The 21,555-nt window shown below is 47.4% G+C and overlaps 2 protein-coding genes across 2 annotated transcripts in view; both read right to left on the bottom strand.

Moving 5' to 3' along the window:
• The window catches only part of tmem192 (transmembrane protein 192), a 6,806-nt gene extending 5,198 nt beyond the window's left edge, over nucleotides 1-1,608 (bottom strand). Inside the window, exons 1-2 of the mRNA XM_076148022.1 lie at nucleotides 1,464-1,608; nucleotides 521-676 (exon numbers count right to left, since the gene is read on the bottom strand). Of these exons, the coding sequence (XP_076004137.1) occupies nucleotides 521-676; nucleotides 1,464-1,493 (186 nt within the window). The 5' untranslated portion in view covers nucleotides 1,494-1,608. The remainder of the gene's footprint in view (nucleotides 1-520; nucleotides 677-1,463) is intronic.
• Nucleotides 1,609-2,618: 1,010 nt separating this feature from the next.
• LOC142996973 (LIM and calponin homology domains-containing protein 1-like) lies at nucleotides 2,619-20,973 on the bottom strand. Its single transcript, XM_076148109.1, has 23 exons — nucleotides 20,525-20,973; nucleotides 16,190-16,260; nucleotides 16,008-16,077; nucleotides 15,806-15,912; nucleotides 15,668-15,698; nucleotides 15,389-15,499; nucleotides 14,918-15,045; nucleotides 14,695-14,765; nucleotides 13,772-13,973; nucleotides 8,267-8,305; nucleotides 7,639-7,768; nucleotides 7,379-7,536; nucleotides 6,560-7,211; nucleotides 6,189-6,479; nucleotides 5,978-6,080; nucleotides 5,865-5,890; nucleotides 5,279-5,371; nucleotides 4,978-5,173; nucleotides 4,715-4,814; nucleotides 4,414-4,488; nucleotides 4,212-4,320; nucleotides 3,994-4,096; nucleotides 2,619-3,833 (listed from the first exon to the last, which is right to left on the bottom strand). Exons 1-23 carry the CDS (start codon nucleotides 20,630-20,632, stop codon nucleotides 3,808-3,810), a joined length of 3,000 nt encoding a protein of 999 aa, XP_076004224.1. The 5' UTR covers nucleotides 20,633-20,973; the 3' UTR covers nucleotides 2,619-3,807.
• Nucleotides 20,974-21,555: the final 582 nt, after the last annotated feature.

Below are 21,555 nucleotides of genomic sequence, written 5' to 3'. Positions count from 1 at the left end.
TAGCTTTAATAATGCAAATATTCAATTATGTTTTCTTTGATTAAACTGAGTGTTAATAAGTCATGGTTTGTTTTAAATTGTGTGTTGGTGTGTGTGTGTGTGTGTGTGTGTGTGTGTGTGTGTGTGTGTGTGTGTGTGTGTGTGTGTGTGCGCGCGCGCGCGCGGGTGGGTGTATGTGCGTGGGTGTGTGTGTGTGTGTGTGTGTGTGTGTGTGTGTGTGTGTGTGTGTGTGTGTGTGTGTGTGTGTGTGTGTGTGTGCGCGCGCACGCGTGGGTGGGTGTATGTGCGTGGGTGTATGTGCGTGGGTGTGTGCGTGTGTGCGTGGGTTTGCTTGTGTGTGCGTGTGTGTGTGTGTGCTTGTGCTTGTGCGTGTGCGTGTGTGTGTGTGGGTGTGGGTGTATGTCTGTGTGTGCTTGTCTGTGTGCGTGTGCGTGCGTGCGCGTGTGCGTGTGTGTGTGTGTGTGTGTGAGAGTGTGTGTGTGAGTGTGTGCTTGTGTGTGTGCGTGTGTGTGTATCATACATGTAGCAGGGACAGCAGGACAGCGTGACAGTGTGTGGGCAGAGTCTGAAACTCCCTCCTGATGGCAGAGTGGAGGGCATCTGCTGATATCAGAGGTCCGTCCACCAGGGGGTCCTCCTCTGTGCTCCGTGTCATATCTGCTGATGGGCCTGCACGCTACAAACAAATAGCACATCACAGCTCCATATGATAAGAGAGACAAAGAGACAAGCAAGGGGTTCAATAACCAGTCAAATACTTGATGGACAGAGAGACACATATCTCCCATCAAATGTAAACATGGAAGTCAAAAATAACGTAATAATAGACTGAAATGTCATAATACGTTTAACAAATCAATGTGAATGAATGAATGAAACACTGCTGAAAGAGGAAAGATCAGCCTGCCAACAACAACAACAACAACAACAAATCACACATTTTACACAGTGAGGGTGGACGCAAAGTATTTATATACGAAGGGACTCATGGCTGCAATCAAAGCTGCTGCCACTAGATGTCAGTGTTGAGCCAGCAATTTTAAAAGCGAACCCATTCAAGGTGCATGTCTTACTATCATTTTGACATATACTCTCAGTTATTCATTTAATAATACACATTTCCCTTGATGATTACAAATAATAACAAATGAGTAAGTTTGTGACCTAAACTCTCTCTTACTACAGGCTTAAAGGACATTTGTGAGCATTGTTGTTAAGCCAGAGACGTCGTATAAAAATTAAGACTTTGTCAAATTGCCACTGAAAGTAGGAAGTAGCTGACGAAACAGCCCATCGCGTATATAAAACCAGAAACCACCAAGAAGATATTAAACGACCAAACATATATTTGTGTGTTTTAGCAGCTACATTAGCCGGACTAGCTAGCTACACTTTAAACAGTTTGACGAACTTCTATCCGGAACAAGCCTAACGTTGATGGCTGATAAATGATTTGTACATACTGGATATAGCAACGGTCCCCCTGACTCCATTTTATGTTGATGTTCGCCGTTTTCAAAAAGAAAATGAGATAAAAACAAACAAACAGCCTACATGCTACACAACATAACAAGCAATTTTGAAAAACTTCCGGTGTCTACAGTTATTAGTCCGGTCTGTGTTGAACTTTGGTTCCTGGCGCAATAGTTCCGGTCTTCATTTGAAGTTCTAAGCCGGAATGAGCGCAAAGATTATGAGGTTTATAATATTCCTACTATTTAGGGAATTATTGATTTCCGTAGGTGTACATTTTAATTTCACTTGTGTTAATTTGAGAAAAGATATCCTAACTTTGATTTTCCAGAGGGACCAACAGCTCTATGCAAAACAGCAGGTTTTAAATGCATGTATTTGTATTTGTTGGCTGCTTGCCATGATTGTGGATTTGAACCCGTTTGGCAAGTAGCACTATGGCAAGCTGTTTAACTCATCAGTATCAATAATTACAACTACAAATATTTTACTAAATGCACTGTAATGTTATTGTTGTACAGCGATAGTAGCTCAGTCTATAAGGAACTCGTTTGGGAACCGGAGGGTAGCCCGGCCGAGGTGCCCATGAGCAAGGCAATTAACCCCAACCTGCTTCACGGGTGCTGGCTGTCTGCGGTGCCCTTTCTGGTGCATGTGTGTAATAACATTGTGTGTAAGATTTGCATAGTGTCAAAGAAACTGCATGTAGTGTGGATGCATGTATTTGAAGTGGAATTTCTCCAGGGTTGAGATTATTAAAGGTTGTTGTTCTTCTTCTTTATATAGTGCGTATCTCCCAAGTGCTTTAAATGACCTCAAATCCGCTGATAGTAGCGGCATACAATGTGCCAGTTAGAGGTTGGAAGTTTTGCTGAACTACACTACCACACTGAGCTAGCTGGGCTTTTTAGACTTCCGCTTAGCTATGGTCACTGATCAATTCAAATCAGTGTTACAGTTCTACCCTTTATGGCAATCAAAGTGGACAAAATATGCCGTGTCTGCTTTTCTTGTGCCTTACAGATGCACATAAATCAGCATGCGATTCTTTCATGTACAGATGTGTTTTTCATTGGCTAAATAGTTGGATGATTTTGGGTGAAGAAAAATCCAGAAGTGTTAGATTTAAAACATTTTATTGACAAACAGACACTAATAAAAAGACAATGAACTAAGCACTCCATTCCTCTGAATGATGAGGAAGTTGTCGGATAAGCTCTGCTCCAGATAGATGCAGTCACAGAGGGATGAGGAAGAAACAAAGCTCAGGCTCTGTGATAGAGGCAGCAGATGGGGACAGTATGTAGGACATAGTGAGCACTCCAAACAGGAAGCAGCAAACTTTGCATCATTGGTTTAGCTCATAGGAAGTGGTAGACGGGAACGAAGGGTGCTGATCCTTTGAACATTTTATGCTGGTATGGAACTGTGCTTCAAGTTAAATCACACATTGCATACATACCTATACATGCATGAACTCACACACACTCCCTAATTACACTCACTGTGTGCCGAGGCCCAGAGGTCCATGTGAGTGTAAAATACTCCTGCACATACAGTTCACTAGCCCTCACATTCATTACATAAGGCACTGATGCATTCAACCTATAAGACTAAACAACAGCTAAAGCATCACCAAAGGAAAATATTTAAAATCCCAAAAAGTATTATAAGTAACATGCATCATTCTTGTAAAATGAATTCTAAAGTAAACGCTCGCGTAAGATAAGATGACAACATAGGAGAGGCAATATTAACGTCCAACCTCCACTGTTGAGATGAGAACTATCTACGCCGACCTCACAGGAACCCGTCAGAGCAACAATCCCAATAACTTATATATGTTTGTCTTCCATGCAAAACTGTAAACACAAAACGCAAAAATTAATGAAATAAGAATGAGTAAGGCAGTGTAATGGTTAAGCTACTTAAGGTTCATCAACCCGAATCACTTTCCTACACACTTAGAGAGAGCGGCATCTCATAATCAGCGTAGAAGCAGGTGTTAATGAAGCTCCACAGACGCAGATATGGGACAACAAAGTGTTAAAAACAGTAGAGTTGAGCCTTTTAGTGTAACAGATCATTTTAGTCTCCTAACTATGCTTCAGTATGGATGTGCAATGGCCTAAAATACATTGATATCTTATTGATATCTTATTGAAGTCTGCTTGTGAGTCCTGCGGTCCAGTTTCATTTCCAGTAACATCCATTGAGCTGCTTGTGTATCCAGAGGAAACTCCAGAAGGTCCAATTTATTCAAGAATCTAGATTGTTCTCCGCCCCAAATCACTGACATCTGGTTCCCTAGGGTTCCAGACCAGGTACAGGTCATCATAGTGTGGTGGGCTGACCTTTGCCTGCACATTAAAACATGACAGGGTGTTAGGAAGCGGCTAGATTACAGGAGGATTCAAAATTAAGATTAGGATCGAACAGAATGTAGTGGTGGGGGTTAAGATTAGAGTTAAATGGCTAGTGAATGAATGTGTGCGTGTGTGTGTGTGTCTGTGTTCTCACCCCGGCATGCGATGTAGCACTCGTGACAGTTCAGCATTCCGTTCCGAATCCTAACATCGGTCCCCGCACTGGCGTCACCCAGCTGGCCCTCACACACGCCACACTGAAAGCCAAACACAGTTCAATCCAGGGTCAGACGCTGGTTCTTAAATTGAACAGTGCTATAGGATTAGGGAACTTTGGAAAGCAGCTTGTGTGTGCGTGTGTAGGTGTAATACCTTGAAACACTGTATGTGGTAAAACAGTCCCAGTGTGTCGATGATCATGGCAGCTCCTTTTCCAAGTGGCTGAGAGCAACCAGTACATAGTCTCTTCCCACTAACACATCTACATACAAACACAAACACACATTTACTCATTTCTTGATACAAATTCTGCTCTACCTCCATTTCACTTCATTGTGTGGACGTCACACAGTACCTGCTGGGAGAGGGAGGCTGAGGTGATAAAGAAGAGGAGGTCTGCTGCGCGCCCACACCAGTGTCAGATTCCGACCTGTGGATCAAACACACGCAAAAAAAAAAGAAAGATAAGGTCAATGTCATAAACGCATCCAAAACCACAGTGAACAAATACTCGTTTTTAGGAGAAAGAAAGTAGAAAAGGTGTATTTTTAGAGCTATGGCAAAGAGGAAAAAGACTTTGAAGTAAATCATAACAAATACCACATCCTCACTAACACACACACACACAGAGTCTAAACTAAACCATAAGTGCATACCTCTTAACAATATGTGGCTGGGTTAGCTGAGGGTTGCGGTCCAGAGACGATGTCTTCCACAGTTCATGTTTCTTTAAGGGCTCACCATCGATTGAAGAATCTACACACACAGACACAGACACACACAGACACACACACACACACACACATAAATAAATAAATGACGACAATCAGTGACCGGGTGTGAGCAAGCTGTGCGGTCACACTCACACATGGATACCAGCTGCATCATCTACCAGTGTGTATCTCTGCATGTGTCTCACCCTGCAAAAATTGCAGCTTGGAAGCGTGCTGATCCTCCTTCAAATCTCTCTGGCTGTTATTCTGCGGTGGGACATCTCGGCCTGCCGTCTCGTTGGTCTCTCCAGTTGAGGATTTGGTCCCCGTCTGGCTTTGCAGCTGGATCAACAGTCCAGAGGGATTGAGCGGTGTTACGGTCTCCTCGAGAATTCGCCTCTCCTGAGAACAACGACAACAGGTAAGAGATAAACAACATACATACAGCACGTGTGGATTGATCAAGCTGGAAAGAATGTGAATCTGCTAAGAATCTTTCAGTTGTACCTCTTCGTTGTGTCTCCGCTCCTCCTCCTCCACCTCTCTCTGTGCTCTTTCCCACTCTTTCATCAGCTTCTCTTGCTCTTTCTGGTATTGTTCCTGCAAAGACATCCATGTTCGATAAGCACACTACAGCTGGCGAACTGACAGACACATGCACACACCAACACATACAGTATACCAGCCCAGGGGACAGTCTGCGTCTTCTTCGGTTTGCTGGTTAATACAAAAGGCCATGCATTAACATCACAGTCCTCCAGTGTACCTGTAGGAGGCGCTCCTGCTCCTGCTGCCACCTTTCCAGGCGTGTACGCTCCTCATTGGGGTCCCAGACCCAGTGATTAACACGTTTAGCCAAGTTCAACATGGGGGTCTCAATCTAACCAGACCCGACCGACAACCATACACACACACATACATACGCACACACGCAGGGACAAAAAAAGGACAGAAATAGCGGAAAAGGTGAAAGGACGAGTCTGACTACAGTGACTACAGCTACAAGAGACAAAGGGTCAGGACAGGGACAAATCAAGAATGAAGGAGAACATCCCAGGACAGAAAAGGATGAGAGTGACCGGGAGCTACTCACAGTCAAAGCGCCCTCCTCAGGTCCCTCTGTGAATACGGAAGAGACAGATGAAGAGACAGAATCCATGTCGGGACACGTTGCAGCAACAGGTCTTGTAAATGAAGCTTATTTACCTGATGCAGTGGAGGAATATGCCTGTAAGGTGCTGGGGGATGAAGCTGGTGCTGCCTTGCTCTCCTCCAATGGTCTCACTATTGACCCCACGGCACCGTTGACCTGAGAGGGGGAATTTTCAGGCGATTAAGTAGGCACCTGAATGCACCAACGCATAAGCGTGTTCGGTGTCGAACAGCACAGTATCTATAACTTGTCCTTTGCTGTTACCTGTCCGCTGCTGTGGGCGTCCGAGGGAAGCGGCTCCAGGTGAGTCTGCATGAGCTCCGTCACAATGGTCGTCTTGATAACGCAGTTACGACCGCCAATCAGGGAGCTGATTGCTGATCCTGACGAGGTCACTTTCTCTGTCTGCAGAGGGGGAGGCGGCTCCACAGTCTGCTGAACAGGCGCAGGTGGATCCTCTTTCAACCCCAATGGTGAGAACAGTGGGGAGGTGGGTGTGATTGGCATAGGCCTCTCCTCTGTTTTGTCTCCGTTTAATCGCACCAACCCGTCCATCTGAGGGGAACACACACATTCAGAGTCAGAATTACGGCGAGAAAGAAATGTATCAGCGGCATGGATGTGGAGCCACCCACCTTGACAGATTTATACACCGCATGTGTGTTCCTCGTCTGGGAGTAGGGCTTCGCTGCGAGCAGTGGCACGGGTCTGGATGGAGGGGGAGGGTGTGTGTGTGTGTGTGCCCGCTGTACAGGCTGGGGCGACACTCGTGCGACAAGAGGATGTGCGTGTTTGGTCTGAGGCGGCTGCTCTTCTACTACTTGCTCTTGTTGGAGTGCCGTAAGAGACTCTGTGTGTTGAGTTTGAGGTTTGTCGGATTCTTGGGATTGAGGTGGCGCGTGTTGTGAGTGTGTGATGGCTGTGGTGGCGGCGGTAGGAGAGGCGGCAGGGCTGTTAAGCGTCAGAGGGCTAGAAGAGAGGGTGTCTACGCTCTCCTGCTTAGCTTCTGTTTCCACCTCTTCAGGTTTGTGCTTCTGGTCCTCTGTGATAACTGGCGTGTCTGGCGTGTACAGAGGGTCAGAGGTCTCCGAGTCGGTACCGGATGGAGCCGCTTTGTGCTCTTGGTCCACCTGGCTTGGATCCAGATTGGATCTGGGCAGTTTCAGGCTGTCCAGTGTTGCGTCGCTGATGGTGAAGCGAAGGGCATAGTGCTGCAAAACCATGGCTGCTTCCTCTGGTGTGGCAGCGTTCCTGTACGCATGACACAGATCTGCCTCTCTGCGCACCCTGGAAGAAAAGGGATAAACAAAGAAAAAGGTGAGGTGAGGGTGTGAGGAAGACAACCACGGAGGTCTTGGTCTTTTCCTTTCCTCTGTCTATTCAAAGATGCTTAATAAAATTCAAATGTTCTTTAAAGGCTGCACTTGTCAGACTCTGGTCTAAACTGTCCCTACTTCTCCTCCAGGATCTCTTTGTAGGTCTTGATGCTTTTCCTGTTGCTGCTGTCACGCTCCTCGTCCTTCATCCTCTTCTCTATCCTCTTCCTCTCCTCCTCTTTCTTGATCAGGTCCTGTGAGGCGCTGCGGCGGCGACTCTTCCAGCGAGCCAGGTCCTGTAAACGGGTCCACAAATTTCACAACTTTAATTGTATGGCCTAATAGCGTATTCCCCATCTGTAACTAACACCGACTTTTAACCAGCATTAGTCGCTTACGTCTTGCCATTGGTCGTCCTCCTCTCCTAAGTCGCCCTGCTGCTCCTGCATGCGCTCTAGTCGCGATTGGCTCACAGGCAGTAAATGCCCCACCTCATCCTGGTTTTGCATGTCAGTCATACTCACACTCCTAGACGGGAAAGAGACGGCGTAAACTTGTGCAAGCCACTGAATGCAATAAGGATAACGCACACACAGGCGCACACACACACGCACACGCACACGCACACACACACACACAAACAAGAGCTCAGTTTGTTTTCCAATTGACCTTGCATTCACTTTGTTCAATGAAATCACAGAAGAAACCATGCAAATGAACTTCATTTGGCAGTCAAATGTGCTAATTCAACTTAATGTCACTGTGTTAGTTGAGTAACATATACAGAATGCATTGTGATGATGAGGACGCCAGGATTATAGAACAAAAACAAAAGCATGGCAATGAAAGGCGTAATGTGAAGAGTGAGCTGTAGCCTAGAAACCAAACCAAACGCATATGAGGTTAATATACAGAATTGTGTACTCCACCATATATGCACATATTTGTGAGATATCAAACATGCACAGTGTCTTTAGTAACTCTTAGTCATGCAGACGCAAAGCCGCGCTTCACGCTGGGACTTACTCAGTGTCCTCAGACATAAATGCGACTCGCCGACTCATCCTAAAACAGTAAGAGAATAAAATAAGTGAGAGGAGGCAGCGGCGATGAAGAGTCGTGCTAATGTCACACAACGCTTCGGTTGAGCACTTCCCACTCCCTCCTTCTCTCCCACACAAACACTCGTAGGCAGTAACCATTTGCGACATAAAAGCAGATGGGATGAACGCTACAGCTGAGATTGTATTCAAGTCTGGGGAGGGAAGTGAAGAAGACGCATGCAGTGAAGGGACATGGGGCATCTCACATCATGGGCGGCAGGTCCTCATCGTCCATCCAGGGGTTTTTTGCGAGCCCCCTCCTGTCCTCCACCCTCCCCTCAACTGTTTTCTCCCCACTCTGCTTTACCCAGTCTGCATCCTCGCACGGCTGGGGAGCAGGAGGACCAGGCTGGGGGACGAGCAACGGAGGAGCGAGCGCTTCAGTCATTTCTGTGAGTGCCATGTGTCCCTCTAGCTTTGCCTCCTCCTCCTCCTCCTCCTCCTCCTCCTCCTCGACCCTCTCCGTCACCCCTGTGCACGTTGGGGCTTTGGAGGGCTCTGATGACGAGGTGACAACGCTGCTAAAAAAAAAATTATCCGTCGACAGGAGATAAAGCTGAAAGGGTCAAATCAAAAACTCTGCAGACCACACCGGCAAAGACAAAGCCAAGGTTAGACCTCAGACCAGAACAAGGCCCGGATTAGTTCCAAATCAAACCAAAACCAAAACCCATCAAAATCCAACCACGACAGCAAAGTCAATCATTCAATCAAAGTCAAAGTCAAACCGTAGCTTTGATACACAAACAATACAAAGACAACCACACCAGGTTTCCAGCTGCAGGCACTCAAACATGCTGACAGGGAACCAAAGCCATGGAGTGAGCCTGGACCCTCAATCACCGCAGGGACACACTACTGTTAGAACTGCAGGCCATGTAAACTGTGAACACCACAAATCTTTACAACTAAGATCAGGAATGTTAGAGTTGACTGATATGTCAAAAGGAAGTCACTCAAGCAGACACATCCAAAGTAAATACCTTTCACTTGTGTTACATGGGGCTTTAAACCTTCTTTGTATCTGGCTGATACCAAACAATGTGCTGGAGTTAGGCTTGGCCGATCCAGGTACCGGTAAGAACTGGTTGAAGCCCCGATTTGCTTTGGGCGCTTCGACTTTGTGGAACGTTCTGGTCCTTCGTGCCATCATATCATCCTTCACCGCGTCGGGCTCAGGTCCATTTTCGTCACACTCTTCATCTTCGCCGCCGTTGTATTCCCGCTCCTGAGCCCGGATCACCATGGTGTCAGGTTGAGGTGGAGTTGTTTCCATGGGTTGCTGTTGCTCCGGTCTAAGAGAGAAACTCCTTTAATGACCATAAACAAGCTGGAGGACCTCTCTGTACGCACGGCACGCCGTTTGTTAGTGCTCTCCACACACTGTTAAGACACAATGGACCACACAAATCTCAGCCCACCTGCTGATCAAAGTCTTGTTCCTGTCTGCCTGCACTTCCTTTTTGTTCCGGGGAGCAGCATCAGTGGTGACGTCCACCTGTGTGCTGCGCCTGCAAGCCGGCAGAGGCAGGAAGCGGTTGTAGGTCACTGTAGCATTGTTTTGTTTATGGAAAACTCCTGTCCTCCTGGCCATCATGTCATCTTTCTGCGGATCTGGGAGCCTCCCCTCTTCCTCCTCTGTTGTCCTTTCATACTGAGCTATACGTGTATCCAACTCGGCGAAAGTGGGAGGGACTTCAGGGGTCAAGGATGGAACGTCAGCAATGGGGTTTGGATTAAGCTTGAGGTCAGCTCCCTCCACCTGGCTGTGAGAGTGTCACATGAAGCTCTAATTGCAGCAACACCAAACTGATGATTGAATGCAAGCAGGAGCATGCAGAGAAGCAGGCCAGGGGCAGACACTATGACCTCATTCATTCACACAGAGGTGAATGGGGGATAGTGGCGTGTGTAAGCCAGAGAGGGAATGCTCAGCAGTGTAACTCTGCACTCAGAATCGAGTAACATTGGCTGGATCAGTAATGATATGGAACGTATGTGTGGGAACGGACACACAGTCAGTGATGAAAAAGGTTACAAATAATGCCAGGTTACATGAGGAACGAGTCACTTGACGGCCCAATGGCACTACAAAGGCGGCAGGGAGGCGATTCACCTCTCGTCTTCCCGGGACTGATCTGAAATGCTGGAAAGTGTGTAAAAACACACCGCCGCTGCGAATTAACCAGCAGTGTGAATGAACCAAATCTAACTAGACTGGTACAGTTTGTAATCAATATTCTCCAATATAGCAATATCAGCAAATGTTAAATTAAGTGAAATCAAACATGTTGAGTGATGTGATCTCCATCTGTGAAGTGAAGCCTGAGTTATGTCACCACTAGATGTTGGCACAAACATTTGCTTGTCTCATAGATAAACACATGTGCCCATGCTTGTGCTTGTGTTTGTGTTTGTGTGTGTGTGTGTGTTTGTGTGTGTGTGAGTGCACACCTTTGTTTCATAGTAAAATACAAGCAAATCAGTGCAATGCAGAGACGTGCAGCCAAGCTACCACTACTCCAAACAAACAAGCCGCTCTACGCCGCTGTAGTTTGTGTCTACATTCTAGCTGATGTCTAGTTGTCTTGAATTGAGCCTCATCCATACCTGCGTTCCCGCCCTGAAAGCTGGGAGCCCAGGCCAATGGTAGGCATGACAACAGTTGCCTTGGAAAGGAGGCGCCTAAGCAACTCTGTCTCCTCCCCTTCCTTTGACGTGAAAGTGTCTATCAGCTGCTCGATCTCAGTCACACCCCCAAAGGTCACCGCTTTGCTATGGCCAGGTCCAGCCTCTGCTGTGGCGCTGAGAGGACCTCCATTATTTTTCTCCAGACATGCCTGACACACAGGGGCCGGGCTAGCCTCACTGTCGACACAAGCTCACAAATAGACACACACGTACACGTACACACACACACACACGCACGCACGCACGCACGCACGCACGCACGCACGCACACACACACACACACACACACACACACACACACACACACACACACACACACACACACACACACACACCATCAACCAACCAAGGGGAAAAGAAGTTGGAGTGGAAAAGAGACTGTGAGCAACTGGACAGACAGAGGATCAGCATGGTCATGGTGAGAAATGAAGGATGAAGTGGAAATGATGACTCAGACAGGAAATATGAGCAGACAGACAGAGAGGGACCAAGTAAAGCTGCAGCTGTACTGAAACTCATCAGATGTACAGTCACACATATACAACACGCTGCTGTCTTCTCCCTTTTTGTAGCTACGAATTTCCCTGGTGCCGCTATGGCAACACACAAAGCTCTTTATCCTGTCTAATGACATCAGTGCTGAGAGGACAAACACACCCAAACCAGTGCTCACAGCCAACTTTCTCCTTTTCGACTGGTCACACAAACACTTGCCAATTTCCCCCATTCTGTTTCAATGCCTGTCAAAGAGGAGTGAAGTGCACAATAATGAGGAGTAAACAGCCAGATGAGATCATTGGGAGCAACAGTGAAAGGGAGAGAAGGGAGACTAAGCAGGGGGATATGTATGTTTGCTTACAGAAACAGATAAAATAAGACACTAAATATGATTGATTACTGACATGACGGCAAACAAAAGCCCTTTCACAATAGTTTTGCAATTTGTGGCATGTAACGCACACAAAGCACTTTGGAAATCTGTTGTTGTCCTTAATCACCACTAGGTGTCAGTAAATGTCTATACAGAGTGTGTGTGTGTGTGTGTGTGTGTGCGTGCGCGCGGGGTGTGTGTGTGTGTTTGGCACCTGGGTTCAGTCATCCTGAGTCTTTCCCACTTCTGCATATCTGCCTGGCTCATGGGCGCAGAAGCAAAGCTCACTGGTCCGCCTCTATGAGGGAGGAGCCGACTCTGAGCCCGCCTACGAGCCAAGTCATCCTTCTGCTTATTAGGCACTGTGTCAACCCTGTCCTCTTCTTGTCCCTCTTCCTCCTCATTCTCCTCTTGCTCGTGACGAGTGGCGGACTTTAGAAAGGGGTTGTCCCTGCGTGTAATGATGTTGGGGACTTCTTCTTTATCACTGCTCACAGATCCAGCACAGATCCGTCCCACAGCACACGTTTCACATCGGAACCCACACACACACACACACATTTGTGACCCAGATATACACACCGCCACCGCACAGCCAAAGAAAGACAGAGCGGGAAAATGGGAGTGAATATTTTGCAGGAAGTAAGGTGAAATGGAGGAAAAAGGAAAATGCATTCACGGTCACACACAGGTTGTGCTAACCTGGTCTCATTTTGCAGGCTTTGCTGTGAGGCTCGTCTGATGCCTTCCCAGCGCTCTTGGTCTCTGCCGCTACATACCGGCTGTGGGACAAACTGGTGCACCTTTGGAGCGACGGCGCCCCGAAGAGCTCGCCTGGACGCCAAATCGTCTCTTTGAACATCTGGTACTTTCCGCAACTCTCCTTCTTCCTCGCCATCGGAGGGGGAATCCCACGCGGCCTTCTGAGACGTCAGGAATTCGTTATCACAGCGAAGAATGATGTTTGGTGACGGCGACCTTGCTTCTTGTTCCTCTGACATGTGATGGCTGAGGTTGGAGACGGGCACGGTTATTTCAGAGATGCTTCAAAAGGCTTTTTCACAAGACGTGCAAAGTCCAGCCACAAATGTTATTTGGGATGCAATCCTGTTGTTAGTCACATTCCATACAGCTCACCGCCCGAGGTTTGAACAGAATATAATGTGCTGAAACTCACTCAATCTTTCAACCAACAAGCAGCTCCTCTCCACTGAACTGCAAATACTAACCAAGCAGTTAGTCTTCAATCTCCTCGCTACATTAAAGGACAGGTCCAACTGCGGTAGAGTGTGTGAGTGGAGCACAGCAGAACCATGACACACTGCACACAGAATTCCCATCACAACTATTAGCAGGTTAGCGAGCATAAACCACAGCAACTCCTCCTCATCCTCATCATCATCCTCATCCACATCCACATCCACATCCACATCCTCATCCCCATCCTCATCCTCATCCTCATCCTCATCCTCATCCTCGCTGACCTGCTGTAGCGAACGGCAGCGGGCAAAACCTTAATCCCGGCTTTCTGCAATCTCTGCAGCCTCCTCTGCTCCTGCACTTCCTTGTCCTGGTTCACCTCTTCCTGTTCCGGCTTCTCCTCCTGGAGAACATTGTTCTCAGGTGCCCACGTGACAGTCTTGGGCATTTTGTTGTTGTTGTGCATTCCAAATCTTTTGCCCTCACCTTGTTCTGGGGTGACTTGAGGATGACTGGGGGAGTGGTGTGTGATGGCAGGTAGAGATTAGAGATGGGGAACGTCTAAGAACAGACTTTTGTTCTGTTTTTAGCCTTTAGCGGAAAATTCTCAGCAAATAAATGACAGATTTTTCGTTCAACCCATTTCTTGCATGTGTAGGACTTTACCTTCGCTGCTCTCCCTCCTCAGCATGGGGTCTACGCCGCGGTGCCGGCAGGTAGCAACTGGCATTAGTTCGGTTGGGAAGAAACTGGTTAAAGGGAAGGGAGCTTCTCGATTCCATGCTGGCGGTCCGTCTGGCCAACATGTCGTCCTTACGCACGTCTGGCTTCCTGTTCGAGGCGTCGGCCTCCGAGTCGCTGCCTCGCCCTGGGCAACAGAGAGCAGCAGAGCGTGAAGAGAGGAGAACATAAGGAAGGTGAGGAAAGAGAGGCAGAACAAAGATGGAAGTACTTTCAGGACTTTTAACGGGGGAACCTGCACTGCGTCTTCATCATAGAATTTCGTCCATATTTTCACTGAGAATGAGCTCGAGAATGCTCCAGGTTGTCTGATTGGGCCAAGAATAACCAGAAAAAATTGCTTTTAAGTGTAAACTTAATTGGCAATAAAAGCTATTCTGATTCTGATTCTGACTCTGAATAGAGGATTTCCTTGTAAATCTTGAACATAGAAGTGAAAAATTTCTTTTTTTCCTGGTTGCTAGGGAAACCCTGCGCTCATATTTAGCTGTCAATGTAACAGACACAAACAGGACGCTACTCTCACACCATCACAAGTGACAGGCAGGATGTTGACCTCAGACTGAATTTCCCAGGTCAGAATCTGCACTCATTGCTACTTAGACCAGCAGCTGTTGCATCTGGGGCAGGCACATGCTTACAGAGATGTAAACCAAGCATGTACACACACACACACTGGCTGAAACCTTCAGCTGTTGTCTACACTCGCTCTGACTGGCGATGACATATCAAGGTTAAAACCCTAACGTGCCGGAGGAAAGCAGTCTGACTATTTATGGAGGAGTGGCTTTGTGTTACTGCTATTAATGAACCCTTCCGGATTGAGAGACACGGTTAGCAACACTGACCGTCACTGTTGACTCGGTTGACCACGTCGGGAGAGGGACTGTGCTGTGAGCGGGATCCAAAGGAGTCCAGACTGTCAACGACACAAACATCAGCAAACCGTTTTGATATATTTTGGAGTTAGCAGTGACATTTTAGGACACAAAGTGACAGCTATGCATCTGTGGTGCGTGTGTGTGTGTGTGTGTGTGTGTGTGTGTGTGTGTGTTCACAGACGTCCCTCACCTGTCTAGGGAGCTGTCTCGAGTGTGTCGTGGTGGTGACAGAGAGTCGCTCCTCTCAGAATCCCAGCAGTCGTAGCCACTGTCTCTTACGCAGCGTTTCTGTGAGCTCTCACCTCCTTCCTCACACTCCTGCAAACAGACATGCACACACCTTTTCAAAAGGGAGGAAATGAAGCGGGGAGGTAGTGGAGAAGGTCACTTTACAGAACCTTAAAAAGGACACTCTGGAGGAAGATGCTAATCTTTCTTCACTCATATCCTGCTTTCCTTTCTGTCTCTCCCCCCTGGAACTCGGGGAGCTAACTTGCTACACAAACACGAACGAGTTCCTCTCTCAGGTGTCTCTCCTCTGTCCCAACAAAGACAGGAAACTCACAAATTCACCCCCTCTCCCGCACCTCTTCCACACATCCATCTGCCTGCTTTTCTCTCTCTCTCTCCCTCTTTCTTCCTGTTCACCGTTCACACTCACCGCCTTCATCTGATTGAGCAGACCCTCAAACTCCTTAAGGTTGAGCGTGGGGCCACTGTAGGAGGCACAACCGCTCGCAGCTTTACCCAGCCAAAACACCGTGTTCAGCACCTGAGGGAGACGGACACATGCTGTTGGTACGGGAGCAATGTAGGACATGTAGGAAAGAAAGAAAGAAAGAAAGAAAGAAAGAAAGAAAGAAAGAAAGAAAGAAAGAGAGAGAGAGAGAGAGAGAGAGAGAGAGAGAGAGAGAGAGAGAGAGAGAGAGAGAAAACTCACATTTTTTTGTTTGCGGATACAGTCAGAGTCCCTAGAGAAACAGAGGATGGGAGAAGGGGGTATGATACTGTCATGTGATACCTCTTACAAATGTACAAATACATCACAAAACACACACACACACACACGCCCATTTACGTTAAGTTGGCCCGTACGGACGTGTCTTGCAAGTCCCCAGGGTCAAACAGCTGGGAGCCTTTCAGACCTAACTCCTCACAACCCCGCAGGAAGACAGACAGGTTGTCCTAGGAGACACAGTCAGGGAGGGATTTTCTCACTTTGACAAACACACTTTGCTTTACTGGGCACTTGAGTGTGACACTGAGGATCGTCCTCTTACCAGCCCGGCAATGGGAGTCGGAAGTCTGTTGATCTTCTTGACCAGCCCGGGTTTGATTGTGCTCAGAAGCCTGCATGAAGAAGATTACAGGAGACGTTCAACCAATCTGTCCATATCATCTACACGTGTGGACGCTTCTCTATGCCTCAGAAAATGGCACGGGAATGATGTGGCGGGCTTACTCGCACAACAGGATGCCGTTCTCCAGTGCACTGCGGAAGTCCTTGTCCCCGAAGCTTTTCCCTGTTACAGCCTGGGGAGAGAGGGGGGACAGGAATTGGAGACAGATGTGATCGAAGTTGAAGTAAATTAGAACAATAGATGATTCTCTCTCGTCTGTGCACATATATAACTTCAAATGATGTCATCTGTCCCTTTTTCTCATTTCAAACCTTGTGATGTGACAGCTACAACCTTACATGACACAATAATAAGGACTGAGCAAGAGGAGGAGCCAGACAGCAAGAGACTGTTGTGACCTCTTTAGACATTATGGAGAATACATTAATATTAGAATAACATCAGGCGCAAGTAAGTCGTCTGATGTCTGGCCTCATATAAAAGCAGCATTCCTTCATTTTGTCTTGTGCTGTTGTTCTTATTCATGTCGACATTCAAATTGTGTGTGACATAGCACAAAATCTAAACTGATCGATATCATTGCCGTCATTAAAAGACATATAGCTTTCATTGTGCTACAGAAATGGGAATACGGTGTCTCACTGTCCCTAGCAGAGGAACCTGATCCGTCCATCCTTCCCCCTGCATTTTGCTTCGGTGAGGACAAATTTAGAGAGATGGCAGGGTGACGACACGCGGCCCTGTGTCCTACTTTCATTCTCCGAAAATGTGAGCTCGTACTCGGTTGCTTTTACAGCACCGAGTGTGAGTTTAGAGGAGTCATGACAAGAACCTGAATCATCCTCTCTCTGCTGTGTAAAGGCAGCAAGGGGAGAGAGCACAAAATGTAACAGTCACACAGTGTGTAGGCTACCACTGCATCAACCCACACTCACACACACACACACAGGAGCTGTTGTGTAACGAAGCACAGCAGAGAACGGACAATCTTCATCGACACAGATGGCAATTAACACCATAACTGTTAACTGCAATTGCATGACACACACTCTCGCAATTGCTCAAATGCTTGCTCCTGCACATACACCTGCAAACTTTACACACCTACTCTGAGCTAGTGTGATAGATGTAGTCAGAAACACACACACACACACACACACACACACACACACACACATACACACACACACACAGAGTGCATCAGCCACTATGAAAATAGCCTATTGTCTTTTGTTTTATAATTGATGACCAGATGTTTCCCATTGGCATCTCCTTCTTTTCCTTGTCTTTCATCACATGCACACATACACACACACAAACGCACACGCACACGCACACACACACACACACGCGCACACACACACACACACACACACACACACACACACACACACACACACACACACACACACACACACACACACACACACACACTCACACACACACACACACACACACACACACACACCAAGGTTTAACTCCAGGTCACTGAAACATTTACAGCATGGCCATGCATAATTTACAGACCAAAGACAGTATTGAGAGAAAGCACCACTACTGTGTTTGTGTTTACACTTTTATGAAGGTGTAGTGGGACGAGTAGAGGTAATGATGCTGGTTATCTTTACCAGCCTGAAATTTAAATATACAAAGAGTGGTGTGAGCACACGTGCTCCTGCCCTATAGCTCAAGGAAAGAAATAAGTTATTGTGATGATAGGTGTGTGAAAAAGAAATAGCATGCGAGAAAAATGCAAAGGACAGAATGTGTGTGTTAAATGAGCCTTCATGTCTCCTAAACCAAGGGCCTCGGGGGGGATTTCAGATTCAGCTCTGGTAATTTGACCCTTCCGTTCTCCCACCCCCATGGCGGATTGCTCTGCTCTGTTGGGGTGAATGGCAGCAGCAGACACATGTAAACTCTGAGGCATGTGTGTGTGTCTGTGTCTGTCTGTTTCTGTGTCTGTGTCTGTGTCTGTGTCTGTGTTTGTGTTTGTGTCTCTGTGTTGTTTTAACGATTGTAAAAAGATGGAAGAAGAGTTGCAGAATAAACGAAAAGCTAACTGATAGCTCAGGGATTAGTTGGAAGAAGTTCCATCTCAGCATTCCATGTGCTATAATTACGCACTGTCACAATGCTAGGATTTTACCGTCCTGGACGAAAATGCGTTTGTGTTTGGGGCCACTATGCTGCAGCTGACACACTTTGTTGAGCACTGGAGAGTCAGGAAGTCTCCTGGGCTCGCAGAGGTGCTGAGGTGGACCAACTGTGATAAAAGAGGTCTGAGGTTATGTGTGCTGCATGAGTCGGGACTATGTAGAGTAGCTAGCCTCGCTGGTGTGTACAGAAAAAAGCTTGTTACTGAATCGCAGGTGCTGCTGCATTTAAAAGCATGAAACACTGTAGGGGTGTGACCAGATGGTCCATGTGGCAGACAGAGCAGACTGGAAAAACAGGGGGAGGACGAGAGAGAGAGAGAGAGAGAGAGAGAGAGAGAGAGAGAGAAAGAGATCATAGTAATTAAGCGTGTGAGTGGCTGGGGTCACACTGTTTCAAGTCTGACTTCTATTGAACAGTATAGTACGACACTCTTCACAAACTTGTTAAGTATTGTCTTTACAAACACTTAAATGACTCCAACAGCAGGTCTGTGTCATCTCAGCTCAAATTCTATTATGCTGCATTTGATGTATGGATCCAGGAATTTCAGCTCTCACGCTCTGACTCTTGTCTCTCACGCTGATTCTCATGCATACACAGCTGGCTGGCTGAGACCACTCGTACTAATCTGCTTTGGACAGCTGTTACATCAGGTGCACACAAACACACACATGCACACATGGCTTTTCATATCCCCTGTATGTCAGATTCCTGCCATGTCACAGCAGGAGTAAGCAAACTAAAACTTGCTGAATGTCATGTCCAGGTTTAAGACACACAGTCTCTAAAACCATCTTTGTGTCTTCTGGACAAAGACAGCAGCCTAAGTGTGTCTTCCTGGTCAGGTTGTGTGATGATACACAGGCCGCTGCTCTACTGCCCCCTGGAAACAGTGACACCTGAGTGGCTGCCTGTGTTATGTTTCCATAGTGACCAGCCTCACTCACCCTGGGCGTGTTTGGAGAGTGTGAAAGCAGCATCGTGCGCCATACATCAGCATGGTTGTGTGTGCATGTGCTTTGCATACGCTCACATGCAGACTGAAAAAGCATGGAGCTTAGAGTGGCATGGTTAACCGCGAATCCTCCCCACCTGTGAGGGAGTATAAATACAACCCTAGAAACATCAGTCATCCTGAATATAACTGGAGAATTAAGAGCAGAGAGACAGACAGAGCAGCACTTTGAGCAAAGCCAGAGGGGAGATTAAGATACCAGCTTTAACCAACGCTGCAGTGTTTGTGTGTGTGCTCACTACTGATGCTGCAAAGCTACCATCAGTGAGTGAGAGAGTAGGCTTAATAACACAGTAGTAGTAGTAGAAGTAGTAGTAGTAGTGCACAACCCCAAATTACTTCCTGAGTGACAGTCTAATGCACCTTTACTGATCTCCAGCTCATTTTAATTCTGGACCTTAAAAAGAAGAGTTAAGTGAAACCACACTAACACTCCCTCAGCTTCTCTTACCTACCACAGTCTGTCTTATAAACTTGTCTGCACAGACTGTGGGGGACGTGTGAACACCAAGCCAAATGGTGCAAGATTAAAGCCAAAAGTGTTCCCATAACGTGTCCCTTTGTTACACCACCATCCCATCTGAGTTATGAGGGCATGTAGCTGTGTTAAAGGGAGGACAGGGCTGCAGTGATAGAAAAAAATAGGTCAGAACGGAGCTCAGGGGGTAAATCAGGCTTCATCACCCGGGATGAGGCGGCTGCAGAGCCCCACTTAACCGGACAGATGATGGGAGCGAATCACAGACGATAAGCTCATCCGACGGATCCGATCTGGGTACAGGAGCATCTCCTCTCGCATAAATACTGGCCTGCTTTCATTTCCATGGCAACCAGATTCCCCCTCGTGCCTGAAAAGGAGGCGTTTCTTCTTTCCGAGCAAAAGAAAACATGCAGCTCAGCAAGATGAAAAGAAGATCCTTAAAATGGATCTTCGCTTTAGTGTCTATTTATGTTTGACATTATTTCATTGTGAGCCCCCACTTCCTTTTCTGTGTCGATAAACGTCACGCATATGTGAAAACTTTTGACATAACGCGCCACGCTCGCATCCCAGTTGTCCAAAACAATTTGGTCCGCAGCAGCCTCGTTGTCCCGCACGGTAACCGGACACTGCAGCGTCTCCCAACAGGTGACGGCGCACCGGTGCAGCATGTATTTATATCCCGTCTCAAAGTACGACATATGCCAACGAATGAGCCTCCGAGCCGCTGTTGTCCCCATTTTACAGTAGCTAAGCAGGCCCAGCGGTCACTTCACTCACCTCTATCCATTTCCGAGCCTCCTGACAGGCGGGCTCCGGGTGATTCGGCTCCGTTGGATCCGTTTCAGCATCCTGGACGTCACTATCTATCGCTGCGGGACTGGCCATGTCCGAGCAGGTTACCGACACCGGGCTTGGGGCTTTTTGTGGAGCGGAGAATCTGTCAGATGATGATCGTTGATAGCTGGATGTGTTTGCGCTGCACTCTTCCCAGCTCCGTCAATCCGCTATCTTGCCTCGTCGCTTTTTAGCCGTAAACACGCAGCTGTGCCCGGGAGAGCCAACCGTATACCCTCCCCTCCGCTCCTGCTCAGGCTAACTGTGGCACACACACAGACACAGGAAGAGGAACAGTGTGGTGGCGACTTCCAGCCTGCAACACGAACCGGGGGGGCACTAAAAATAAATAAAGAGTTTGAACAGCGGGCATGCGAGGCGCAGTTCAGAGCCGCTGCTGTGCACTTTAGACGGGAGCGCGCAGAGAGGAATGTACGCGGGGGAGGTGAGTGAAGCCGCGGGGGGAGGGAGGGAGGGAGGGAGGCTGTTGATGGGAGAGGGGGGGTTGTCCCGTTATTCCAGGGGTCAGCTCGGTGTGGGGTTATGCAGCTTTGCTTTATGTGAAACTGAGCGACAAAGTCTACTCGTGTGAAAAGCTGATAAACCGTACGTGTAAAGTGGTGGAACATCCGGGGCCTAAATTGATCCTCACCCGGAGTATATTTGACAGTCTATTAAGTAACCACGTGCCAATTCAAACCAATTTAAAGAAAAATGATGACTGTGTAATACTATTTAAGCTGAACACTCTTCCACTTGCTCTCATTGTAGAAGATGGGAAGGAAGTGGGTTGAAAAGATGATTTCGGAAACTGGGGTGTAAAGCAACAAAGAGTGATGAACAGGAAGATGTAGCCACTTTTATCAGTCCCAAGTTTAAATAGCAAAGGAAAACGTGCCATATTACAGATTCAACCCAGTCAAATGCCAATTCAGGAACATATGTCATTGAGTTTCATATTAGTAACAGGTGCA

The sequence above is a fragment of the Genypterus blacodes genome, unplaced genomic scaffold (assembly GCF_046128005.1).
Source record: "Genypterus blacodes isolate CSIRO-AG114 ecotype Tasmania unplaced genomic scaffold, CSIRO-AGI_Gbla_v1 ptg000039l_1, whole genome shotgun sequence".
Lineage (NCBI taxonomy): Eukaryota > Metazoa > Chordata > Actinopteri > Ophidiiformes > Ophidiidae > Genypterus > Genypterus blacodes.
Note: the sequence above shows the minus strand (reverse complement) of the source record. Positions and strands in the feature narration are given on the sequence as shown.

Coding starts and splice junctions, on each gene's coding strand:
- LOC142996973 (XM_076148109.1), bottom strand. CDS start 20,632: ATGGCCAGTCCCGCAGCGATAGATAGTGACGTCCAGGATGCTGAAACG. Junction 4,815..4,977: donor CAAGCTGCAATTTTTGCAGG/GTGAGACACATG, acceptor CTGTGTGTGTAG/ATTCTTCAATCGATGGTGAG. Junction 4,321..4,413: donor CAGCCTCCCTCTCCCAGCAG/GTACTGTGTGAC, acceptor GTTTGTATGTAG/ATGTGTTAGTGGGAAGAGAC.